Source organism: Nansenia antarctica, assembly GCF_963989245.1.
Source record: "Nansenia antarctica genome assembly, chromosome: 5".
NCBI lineage: Eukaryota > Metazoa > Chordata > Actinopteri > Argentiniformes > Microstomatidae > Nansenia > Nansenia antarctica.
In genome coordinates, this window is record NC_137690.1 from 35,410,780 (window position 1) to 35,423,301 (window position 12,522).

Genomic DNA, 12,522 nt, shown 5'->3' on the forward strand with positions numbered 1-12,522 from the left:
TTAATGTCAACCCACAAACATGTATTATTAACATTCATAGTCCCCCATACTATTCCCTCTGGGCGTCCGTACTAGCGACATATTAGACTACACACAATCCTTTTGTTTTAAAGCCAGAAGTGGTTAGTCACAATGCTATGTTACAGGCAATGTTTTTTTTTTTTTTTCAATAACCATAATTCATTTTTTCTTAATTTCCTGTTCTAGTTAAAAGGCCATTGTAAGTATTTACAATATAAACAAGTTGATCTCATGTTCCCAAAGAGGCTTTCCCATTCTGTTGATCTAAAAGCTAAGTTGCCGTGATGCACTGAGAATAGCTTTTTGTTTTACAAGCATTAACTGTGATGAAGGGAATAAGATTGTTGATAAACCCCTTTTCTATATTTTATTAATCTTCCAATCTGCCCCTCCTTCCTCAGTAGGCTTAACCGCCGCAGTTCTGGAACAACTGACACTCGTTTATTCAGGTGATCCCTTTTTAGTGTGCATTACATGTGGTTACTGGACTTGTGTGGGGAAAGGGGGGGTGGGCGGTGTTTTGGGAAAGCGGGAGTGAGAGAGACAGGTTACAGCAGGGCAGGTCGGGGCTCAGGTGATGTCAGAACAGAAAGGGAAGTCAGTTTCTGCAGCTGTCTTCTGCGCTGCGTTCATGTTGCAGGTTATAGTAGCAGTTCTGACAGACCCTCACAGGAGAGGAGATCTTCAGCCTCTTAATCTCGGACTGGAAGCGACTGCACCTATGAGAGAGAGAGAGAGAGAGAGAGAGAGAGAGAGAGAGAGAGAGAGAGAGAGAGAGAGAGAGAGAGAGAGAGAGAGAGAGAGAGAGAGAGAGAGAGAGAGAGAGAGAGAGAGAGAGAGAGAGAGAGAGAGAGAGAGAGAGAGAGAGAGAGAGAGAGAGAGAGAGAGAGAGAGAGAGAGAGAGAGAGAGAGAGAGAGAGAGAGAGAGAGAGAGGAGAGAGAGAGAGAGAGAGAGAGAGAGAGAGAGAGAGAGAGAGAGGAGAGAGAGAGAGAGAGAGAGAGAGAGAGAGAGAGAGAGAGAGAGAGAGAGAGAGAGAGAGAGAGAGAGAGAGAGAGAGAGAGAGAGAGAGAGAGAGAGAGAGAGAGAGAGAGAGAGAGAGAGAGAGAGAGAGAGAGAGAGAGAGAGAGAGAGAGAGAGAGAGAGAGAGAGAGAGAGAGAGAGAGAGAGAGAGAGAGAGAGAGAGAGAGAGAGAGAGAGGGGACACATGAGCAATCTATGAGAGTGACAGAGATCTAGGACAGAGACAACAGACGGTGTATCAGCAAAGCCCGGAGGATCATCAAAGACCCCAGCCCCCCCAACCACAGTCTGTTAGACCCCAGCCCCCCCAACCACAGGCTGTTAGACCCCAGCCCCCGCAACCACAGTCTGTTAGACCCCAGCCCCCCCAACCACAGTCTGTTAGACCCCAGCCCCCCCAACCACAGTCTGTTAGACCCCAGCCCCCGCAACCACAGTCTGTTAGACCCCAGCCCCCCCAACCACAGTCTGTTAGACCCCAGCCCCCCCAACCACAGTCTGTTAGACCCCAGACCCCCCAACCACAGTCTGTTAGACCCCAGCCCCCCCAACCACAGGCTGTTAGACCCCAGCCCCCCCAACCACAGGCTGTTAGACCCCAGCCCCCGCAACCACAGTCTGTTAGACCCCAGCCCCCCCAACCACAGTCTGTTAGACCCCAGCCCCCCCAACCACAGTCTGTTAGACCCCAGCCCCCGCAACCACAGTCTGTTAGACCCCAGCCCCCCCAACCACAGTCTGTTAGACCCCAGCCCCCCCAACCACAGTCTGTTAGACCCCAGACCCCCCAACCACAGTCTGTTAGACCCCAGCCCCCCCAACCACAGGCTGTTAGACCCCAGCCCCCCAACCACAGTCTGTTAGACCCCAGCCCCCCCAACCACAGTCTGTTAGACCCCAGCCCCCCCAACCACAGGCTGTTAGACCCCAGCCCCCCAACCACAGTCTGTTAGACCCCAGCCCCCCCAACCACAGTCTGTTAGACCCCAGCCCCCCCAACCACAGTCTGTTAGACCCCAGCCCCCCCAACCACAGTCTGTTAGACCCCAGCCCCCCCAACCACAGTCTGTTAGACCCCAGCCCCCGCAACCACAGTCTGTTAGACCCCAGCCCCCGCAACCACAGGCTGTTAGACCCCAGCCCCCCCAACCACAGTCTGTTAGACCCCAGCCCCCCCAACCACAGGCTGTTAGACCCCAGCCCCCCAACCACAGTCTGTTAGACCTCAGCCCCCCCAACCACAGTCTGTTAGACCCCAGCCCCCCCAACCACAGTCTGTTAGACCCCAGCCCCCGCAACCACAGGCTGTTAGACCCCAGCCCCCCCAACCACAGTCTGTTAGACCCCAGCCCCCGCAACCACAGTCTGTTAGACCCCAGCCCCCCCCAACGACCACAGTCTGTTAGACCCCAGCCCCCCCAACCACAGTCTGTTAGACCCCAGCCCCCGCAACCACAGTCTGTTAGACCCCAGCCCCCCCAACCACAGTCTGTTAGACCCCAGCCCCCCCAACCACAGTCTGTTAGACCCCAGCCCCCCCAACCACAGTCTGTTAGACCCCAGCTCCCCCAACCACAGTCTGTTAGACCCCAGCCCCCCCAACCACAGGCTGTTAGACCCCAGCCCCCCCAACCACAGTCTGTTAGATCCCAGGCCCCCCAACCACAGTCTGTTAGACCCCAGCCACCCCAACCACAGCCTGTTAGACCCCAGCCCCCCCAACCACAGTCTGTTAGACCCCAGCCCCCCCCAACCACAGTCTGTTAGACCCCAGCCCCCCCAACCACAGTCTGTTAGACCCCAGCCCCCCCAACCACAGTCTGTTTGAACTGATGCCGTCCAAAAGCCGAAGCCTCTTCCGGAGCCTCAGGGCCACAACTCAGACTAACCAGCAGCCACCTCCCCCAGGCTAACCAACAGCTACCTCCCCCAGACTAACCAGCAGCTACCTCCCCCAGACTAACCAACAGCTACTTCCCCCAGACTAACCAACAGCTACTTCCCCCAGACTAACCAACAGCTACTTCCCCCAGACTAACCAACAGCTACTTCCCCCAGGCTAACCAACAGCTACTTCCCCCAGGCTAACCAACAGCTACTTCCCCCAGGCTAACCAACAGCTACTTCCCCCAGGCTAACCAACAGCTACTTCCCCCAGGCTAACCAGCAGCTACTTCCCCCAGACTAACCAACAGATACTTCCCCCAGACTAACCAACAGCTACTTACCCCAGACTAACCAACAGCTACTTCCCCCAGACTAACCAGCAGCTACTTCCCCCAGACTAACCAACAGCTACTTCCCCCAGACTAACCAGCAGCTACTTCCCCCAGACTAACCAGCAGCTACTTCCCCCAGACTAACCAACAGCTACTTCCCCCAGACTAACCAGCAGCTACTTCCCCCAGACTAACCAACAGCTACTTCCCCCAGACTAACCAGCAGCTACTTCCCCCAGACTAACCAGCAGCTACTTCCCCCAGACTAACCAACAGCTACTTCCCCCAGACTAACCAACAGCTACTTCCCCCAGACTAACCAACAGCTACTTCCCCCAGACTAACCAACAGCTACCTCCCCCAGACTAACCAACAGCTACTTCCCCCAGACTAACCAACAGCTACTTCCCCCAGACTAACCAACAGCTACTTCCCCCAGACTAACCAGCAGCTACCTCCCCCAGACTAACCAACAGCTACTTCCCCCAGACTAATCAACAGCTACTTCCCCCAGACTAACCAACAGCTACCTCCCCCAGACTAACCAGCAATTAATTATTATTATTATTATTATTATTATTATTATTCCTGCCCCCCCTCCTGTGTTACTTCTGGCAGAAGAGCTGGCCACAGTTCCGGCAGTGGTGGCGTCGCTCTGCGAGGGAGAAGCGCACGGCGCAGCCAGAGCAGCTGTCCACCACCTCGTCCTTCACCCAGTGGTCGGCTGCAGAGCGGCCTGGCTGGTCGCTCACCGACCAGCTGAACACCCGGCCCCGCGAGTCCCCCACCAGGATCTTACTGTGGTCCCTGCAGGAGGGGAGGAGACACAGGAGGGGGGGGGGGAGACACAGGAGGTGGGGGGAGACACAGTCAGAACTCAGTAACATCCCATCCCATCAGCAGGGCTTCAGTCCCACTAACATCTGTTATTCCATCACTCGCCATATACAGTACGCATTCATTATTGGAACTGACCAACGGGAGATTTCATTCCCGTGCCGGAAAAATCTCTCTCATAGACATATTCTGTGCTGTGATGCAGACAGACAGACAGACGGACACAAACACACTAGGGACGCACATTTAGATGATTTCTGCTTTACATTTACATTTTTAGGCATTTAGCAGACACCTTGTTCCAAAGCGACTTACAATCAATACATTTGACTAAGTAAGTGAAGCATCAGTCCATCAGTCACAGCAGGAAGAGTGACGGCCAAGCTCCACCATGGCCATCGAGCGTTGCGTCGGCGTTGCGTCCGGAATTGGGAACAAAGCTTTTGTAATCAATGAAAGGTGCTCCACTGCCTGAGTTGCGTCAGTGTTGCAAAGTACAAATTCGGCTAAGTTAGATTTTTGACGGCGAACGCATGCGTCATAATGAGATCAATTGTATATTTACAATTGTATATGTGGCAGCGACTGGTGAACTTGCAAACAACACGCTCACTCGAAAGGGAGAAGTGTTTGAGGTGCACCAACATTCAAATACGCCTGTCGTTTTCAAATTCTCTCTGATTTCAATGTATGACACACCATTTGAAAGCTTACAATCTGTAGTAACATTACTTTGCCTTCTGGTTGCACATTTCACCATGAGCTGTCACATATTGGTTGTTGGTTATAATTGTATAGTCTATTGGTTGTTTTCTGGTGTTGTTTTCTTGTTTTGCTGTTTGTGGTCTACTTGATGTATTTTTTATCAGCTGTTAAATCACCACAGCGGTTAATCCACTAATAGAGAAGATACTAGATTGCGAATTGCTATTCACGCGAGTCAGCTGTGAATCACCACAGGTCCTTGACGCTTGTTGCAGAAATGGATGACGAACGGCTGATACTTGAGGTGGAAAAATATATATTTTTATATGCGACAAATGACGGGGGAGCAGGTAGAACGTGACGTTGACGCAACGCTAGGTGGAGCATGTACAACGGGAAGTTGACGTAGGTGGAGCTTGGGCGTAATCTAGCTCAGGCCAGGGGCCATTGGCAGTCGCCGTGCTAGAAGAACTAACCAACCCTTATCAACCGGTTAATGTAGTTGACGACAGACAGACAGACACACAGACACACACACACACACAGACACAGACACAGACACAGACACACACACACACACACACACACAGCCTACTTGGAGATAGAGAGAGAGGTGATTTCTGCCGGGTGAGCGTTGTCCTTGCGGTCGAAGGCTGTGTGCATGGTCAGCTTGCTCCGGAACACCAGCTGCCGCTCCCATCTGTAGCCTGCTCCAGAGACACAACACACCGCAGCACGTAAACAATGGACCATCCAGGACACACAGCATAAGGTCCACACACACACACACACACACACACACACACACACACACACACACACACACACACAGCCTGAGAAAGACACACAGGGATAATACAGTACGGCAGTGTTTAAAAGGTTCATGTTTAAGCGACGGTATCGTGGCCGTGGATGATTCACCTCAGCCACACAAACTGACAATGTCATCTATATTAGTTTTACTCTAATTTAGTCTTATTGCTGGCCATTTCTGTCATTGTATTTAAAAAAATATAGAATTTGGTAATATAGTGTTTTTTTATTACATTGTTGTTTTATTATATTGTTGTCTGTGTCTTTATGTCTTATGCACCAACCACACCAAGTCAATTTCCTGTATGTGTGAATATACTTGGCAATAAAAATCATTCTGATCTGAATCTTCTCAACACTGGCCTACTGTAACGACACACATGACACTACATTTCATGGCATGGACACCTACCTGCCCTGAGCTGGTTGTAGGGCCTGGCCTCCATGGTGGTGGGCTGGAGGGGCTGGGGTACGGCCCCCCCTGGCTGTCCCTGAGCCTGGGGAGGCGGGTGAGGATGCTGGGTGGGAGGGGGAGGGTTCACCCCAGGCTTGGTCTGCCCCTCTGAGTAGTTGACGAAGACAAAGCCGTCCTTCTCGTCGATGCTCAAGGTGTCTGACCAGCGCCTGGACTCGTCTGAGCTGCTGTTCACTGACCAGGAGGCCCCCGGGCGGCCAGCGCCACCTACAGACCAGAGGAAACAAGCTTAGCATGTTCTATTCTCACCGCAGAAAAAATACAAATATTCATACTCAACATACATACAAAACAAAACTAAACATACAAAACATTTCAATGTAGAACAGTACATCTAAAACAAAACACGTGTTCACTTCGGTCTGTCTTTTGTTTCTGCCAGTGGGGATGATTGTTGAGTTTAAAATTCACATAAACAAATCAAAATGTATCATTTTGATAACATCCCAACAAGAATTAGGCCTTGAGGTCCATATATGATTTGTGAATCATGAAACATCAAATTCAAGCACCTTTCAAGACTCAATTCCCTCAAATTCAAGGACCCAACACGGCATAGTTTGAGACAGAACTACGAGTTGACGAGCTAAGTAAAACATTTTTTGATATATATATCTTTTTTAGAGAGAGAGAGAGAGAGAGAGAGAGAGAGAGAGAGAGAGAGAGAGAGAGAGAGAGAGGGGAATTCAAGCACTTTCAATGACCCATGTCTATTTTCAAAAACTTTTAAGACTTGATTTCTTTTTCTCAAATTCACAAACTTTCAAGGATTTCAAGGACCTGTGGGAACCCTGAGAATGTTCATGATGAATTGAAAAGAAAGAGAAGGTAAAAGGTCAAAGTGCCTTTGGGTCTGTGGACGGTGCTGCCTGGCTGGCTGGAGGCTGGAGGGGGTGGTCTGGGCTCCTGGCTGAGACTGGCCTCGTCACCCTCCGACTCGCTGCTGTCCTCCTCGCCGTTGTGAGTCTCCGGCCCCTCTGCTGGAGAACGGACAAGTTTAGTGACACGGTACCTGATAATGTTTCATGCTGGGATCAAACCATTACCATTCTCAAGTCGTTACTATAGGCTAATCTATTTGCTCCTTCCATGGGGTCCTGTGGGGTGGGGGTGGGGGGCTGTGATTGGGCGGGTGGGTTGGAGGTATGTGGCGGGAGGGACATTTGTGGGAGAAGAGGGAGGCTGAGCGAGGTCTCTGGTATAGGCTCTGACTCCACTGCCCCAGGGCTCCTCAGAGAGGACCCCCCTGCTGCATGTCTCCCAGGTTGAGCACATTGTATTAACATGATGAAAGAATCCAGTGATCTGATCTTATCCTTTTTTACTTCTGAGTAAAATCTCAGTAATTCTTAACACTGCTATGGCTTACTCTTTCACACATTTGAATATCTTTGGTTCTCAAATATAATGGTTTTTAGATCATTCATATGGTTGTAATGAAATCTCTTCGTAATTCTGAGCACATTTGAAATAATGTGATTTCCTGGTATCAGGTTAGGGGTCTGGTACCTTCAGCTTCCATCTACTCATTCTACTGGCACTCTTCTAGGAAGCATAGTTTAACAAGAGGTGCATGAATACCACATGCTAAACCAGGACGCCTGTCTGCCCATTCAGGTGGTCAGATGACAGACATACTAAGAATCATGCTGTTAAAGGAGCTACACATGTTCACTGTACTACAGCATATACAGCCTCCAAAACGAAAACAGTGTTTACAAGTAAGAGCTGTGATGAATATAATAATCTAAGAATATACAGTGTCCTCCACAAGTATTGGAAAGAGGAAGCATGTTGTCTAGCTCTATACTTTTGTAGATTTTATAGCAACAAATAATATAATGTCCAAATAAAGCACTCGTGTTTAGTATTTGGTCGACAATCCTTTGCAAGCAATAACTGCCTGTGTGACTTTTTTTCCAGATATTTCAGACTCTGAATGGCTTGGGAGAGTCTTCTAGAGTCAGTCCTGAGGAGGACAGTGTGTCTATAGTGTCTAGTGTCTTCTAGAGTCAGTCCTGAGGAGGACAGTGTGTCTATAGTGTCTAGTGTCTTCTAGAGTCAGTCCTGAGGAGGACAGTGTGTCTATAGTGTCTAGTGTCTTCTAGAGTCAGTCCTGAGGAGGACAGTGTGTCTATAGCGTCTAGTCGTACCAGTCTTCTCCTCTCCACAGCAGTCTGGTACATCTGGAGCGTCCAGAGGCTCTGGAGCAGGGGTCTCAGGAACTTGTAGGAACTCCATCCTCCAGAACTAGACAACAACAACATTCATACCATGTGTTAAAATACCATTGTACACTTTCTGTTAAGTCTGTCTTCACTTTTTTTTTTTTTTCGGAACTGCTTCCAATTAGCTTCTCAGAAAACACACATTCAGGGCCAGTCTTAAAAACACACATTCAGGGCCCGTCTTAAAAACACACATTCAGGGCCAGTCTTAAAAACACACATTCAGGGCCAGTCTTAAAAACACACATTCAGGGCCAGTCTTAAAAACACACATTCAGGGCCAGTCTTAAAAACACACATTCAGGGCCAGTCTTAAAAACACACATTCAGGGCCAGTCTTAAAAACACACATTCAGGGCCAGTCTTAAAAACACACATTCAGGGCCAGTCTTAAAAACACACATTCAGTACCGCCTCGCTCAAGCTGCTACTTACACACAACGACCACTAGTTGGCCGCTTGTAAATTAGCCTGCCTCCTACACAGAAAAACTGCCAAATAGCTTTATACTAGCTTTTTTTTTCTGGGAACTTCTTCCAATTAGCTTCTCAGGAAACACACATTCAGGGCCAGTCTTAAAAACACACATTCAGGGCCCGTCTTAAAAACACACATTCAGCACCAGTCTTAAAAACACACATTCAGGGCCAGTCTTAAAAATACTCATTCAGGGCCAGTCTTAAAAACACACATTCTGCCCTGAAATTATATCGAGTGCAAAGATATAACATTTTTCTTTACTCACAGGGGTCAAAATTACCCCTCATGGCTGTTCTAAGACACCCCATAGCCCTTATAGTGTCCCTATGGCCCAACGTCATGAGGAATAGGGTCATTTGTGACAGTTGAAAAAGCAAAAATGCACAGAAACGCAAGGAGACGCAGAAGAGAGGAAGGCGGAGGTGTCTGTTACCCTGACGACGCCGTCAGAGTGTCCGGTGACGATGACGTTCTGGGTGTCCCACTCCTTCATCTCCGACACGCAGCAGCACAGGATCTGCTGGCTGCGGCCAGTGAAGGTGTTGGCGCTGGAGATGGGACTACCGTTGATGCTCCACACGTGGATGTACGTACCCGCACTGGACACGATGTCTCCCTGCACACACACACACACACACACACACACACACACACACACACACACAGAGACAGAGACAGACACACACGTGGAGAGGGATTAAAAAAAAACATAGACACGTGCAAAAACACACATATGGTACATACATATGTCATGTATATGTATGTATGTTCAGTGTCATGTACATGTATGAATATTCAGTGTCATGTATATGTATGTATGTATGTTCAGTGTCATGTACATGTATGTATGTTCAGAGTCATGTATGTATGTATGCATGTATGTATGTTCAGTGTCATATGTATGTATGTATGTTCAGTGTCATGTACATGTATGTATGTATGTTCAGTGTCATGTACATGTATGTTCAGTGTCATTTACATGTATGTATGTTCAGTGTCATGTACATGTATGTATGTTCAGTGTCATGTATATGTATGTATGTATGTATGTATGTTCAGTGTCATGTACATGTATGTATGTATGTTCAGTGTCATGTACATGTATGTATGTACAGTGTCATGTACATGTATGTATGTATGTTCAGTGTCATGTATATGTATGTATGTATGTCAGGGTTTCCGTTAACCGGTAATTACCGGTCTTTGTCCGGTAAAATGTGTTGAAGTCCGACAAATTGAAAACTCGTCGGACATAATGTCCGGTGAAAATAATTCCCTCTAAGCACAATTTGGCTTCGGGCCACCATTTTCAGCTGAGCACCAAACACACACACACTCATACACGCACAACACTGCCCGAGAGAGAAGGACCCGCCCCCTTTAGTTAGCCTGCCCGAGAGAGAAGGACCCGCCCCCTTTAGTTAGCCTGCCCGAGAGAGAAGGACCCGCCCCCTTTAGTTAGCCTATAGCCTATAGGCTAACTAAAGGGGGCGGGTCCTTCTCTCTCGGGCAGTGCTGTGTGTGTGTGTTTGGTGCTCAGCTGAAAATGGTGTCCCGAAGCGGAGCGGATAACAAACGAAACGGACAACATTTACACTATGGAGACAAACTTCAGCGATATGATCTAACAGCCGGTCTTCAGGACGACATACAAAAACAGTTATGTTCTCCTCATTGTCATACTCCCGAGTCCGATTAAGTATGATTTGACAGGCAGCTAAACGAAATGCCTTCCCAACCAGCGAGACCTGGGGGGTATTCCATCAACGTCGCTAAAGGAAAATCCTGGCTTATTTTTGATAACTCTCGCGAGATTTATCGGAATATGCCTGTATATTTTTAGGAACCCTCGCGAGACTTTGTCAGACTAAACCTGGATTTTCTTTTAGCGATGTTGATGGAATACCCCCCTGGTTATAGAAATGACGTTGTTTTATTGATAAAAAAGGGTAAAACTGGAAAGAGAAAATAGAAAACTCACATTAATCCCAAACAATTTAACAAACTTCAGTTAACGTAATGTGGAGTCCGTTCATTGATCGATGCTGTCTGTTCAGTTCCCAGTGAGGCGCCCGTTCAGCGCTGGACATAATGGCATAGCGCGCATGCGAATCATGTTATATTATTATATATTATATAGCTCGCATCTAATCGTATCGGATGAGAAATAGACATTAAATGGCATATATAGGCCGCTACACAACAGTAATCACCGCGACAAACAGCTATATTAGATTTGGAGAGAAAAAAATATGATTTTGAATTTTTTTTATTTTATTATATTTTAATATGATGACCGGAATATATCACGTTTGTCCGGTAATTCGAAATCTTCCCGGACACGATGTCCGGCGGCAAATTTTTCTAACGGAATCCCTGATGTATGTATGTATGTATGTATCATACATACATACATACATACATGTACATGACACTGAGCATACATACATATAATGTAGTGTCTAGTGTCTTCTAGAGTCAGTCCTGAGGAGGACAGTGAGTCTATAGTGTCTAGTGTCTTCTAGAGTCAGTCCTGAGGAGGACAGTGTGTCTATAGTGTCTAGTGTCTTCTAGAGTCAGTCCTGTAGCCTGCGTAGGCCCGGAGCCTGGTTAAATTATGATAACCATCGTATTATCTTAGTTTAATGTCATTTCAATGCATCATATAACTTTTATTTACAACAAGCATAACAAAGAAATTGCTATTATGCCGCTATGAGTACACCGTTCCAACGAGCACAGCCTTCCAACGAGCACAGCCTTCCCATAAGGAGCGCGATTCACATTTACGAGATGTACAATCCTGTTTATTTAGAAATAAATGATTACCTGTGGTGTTTGACAGCGGATGATGATAAGACATATTTAATGTAAAGTTATCTATAAGAACTGTGATTGGTCCGCTTGGTAGCGTCACATTTCAACTCTCTAGTAAATGCGGAAGCCATGACAGAAATGTCATTTACTTTTTCTGTAATTACTTATTAATAAAGATTTGAAAAATTATGATAACCATCTTATTATCTTAGTTTAATGTCATTTCAATGCATTATAGACATTTTCTTTACAACAACGCAGAAGTATAAATTGGGAGAGCCCTTGCGTAGGCTACGATGTAGCCGCACGTAAATTCGACGCAGAAGTATAAATTGGGCCTATGTGTGTGTGTGTGAGAGTGTGTGTGTGTGTGTGTGTGTGTGTGTGTGTAGACCACCCACGGTGAGCTCGTTGATACAGAGGGCAGAGACGGGCGCTCTGTGGCCCCTGAGCTGTGTGAGGAAGGACAGCTTGTTGAGGTCCCAGATGATGCAGGTTCGGTCCCGCGAGCCGCTCACTATGATGTGGTAGGCCAGGGACGCCGTCAGACACGTCACTGCGTCTGTGTGTCCCAGCAACGCCTAGGAAGAGGGGGAGACAGACGTGACCGGTGCTAGTGGAACAACACGCTCACTCGAAGGGGTCAGAAAGTGAAAGTGAAACTTATGGTGTCAACAATATCTAGTTTTATTTTTTTTCATAACACCAACTTGAAGTTTTAAAGTACCCACTCGATATAATAAACAACAGTTCAACGATCACTAAATACTAATTTGTGGATTGGATTCACTGTTCTCGTTTGCCGGAGGCTACCGGTAAGGGAGACTTGACTTGTAAACATACTTTCGTTTTAGGACGTGTTCAAAAGCAAGAACTGTGTGTTCATCTAGTTATGTGTAGTTCTGT

The 12,522-nt window shown here is 47.5% G+C and overlaps 1 protein-coding gene across 1 annotated transcript in view; it reads right to left on the reverse strand.

Annotated features, from left to right (window-relative positions):
- Nucleotides 1-619: 619 nt before the first annotated feature.
- The window catches only part of wdfy3 (WD repeat and FYVE domain containing 3), a gene marked incomplete at both ends in the record, with an annotated part of 216,286 nt that continues 204,383 nt past the window's right edge, over nucleotides 620-12,522 (reverse strand). Inside the window, 8 exons of the mRNA XM_080531591.1 lie at nucleotides 620-740; nucleotides 3,871-4,068; nucleotides 5,399-5,510; nucleotides 6,029-6,298; nucleotides 6,937-7,071; nucleotides 8,245-8,341; nucleotides 9,233-9,415; nucleotides 12,018-12,197. Coding sequence (XP_080387717.1) covers nucleotides 620-740; nucleotides 3,871-4,068; nucleotides 5,399-5,510; nucleotides 6,029-6,298; nucleotides 6,937-7,071; nucleotides 8,245-8,341; nucleotides 9,233-9,415; nucleotides 12,018-12,197 — 1,296 coding nt within the window. The remainder of the gene's footprint in view (nucleotides 741-3,870; nucleotides 4,069-5,398; nucleotides 5,511-6,028; nucleotides 6,299-6,936; nucleotides 7,072-8,244; nucleotides 8,342-9,232; nucleotides 9,416-12,017; nucleotides 12,198-12,522) is intronic.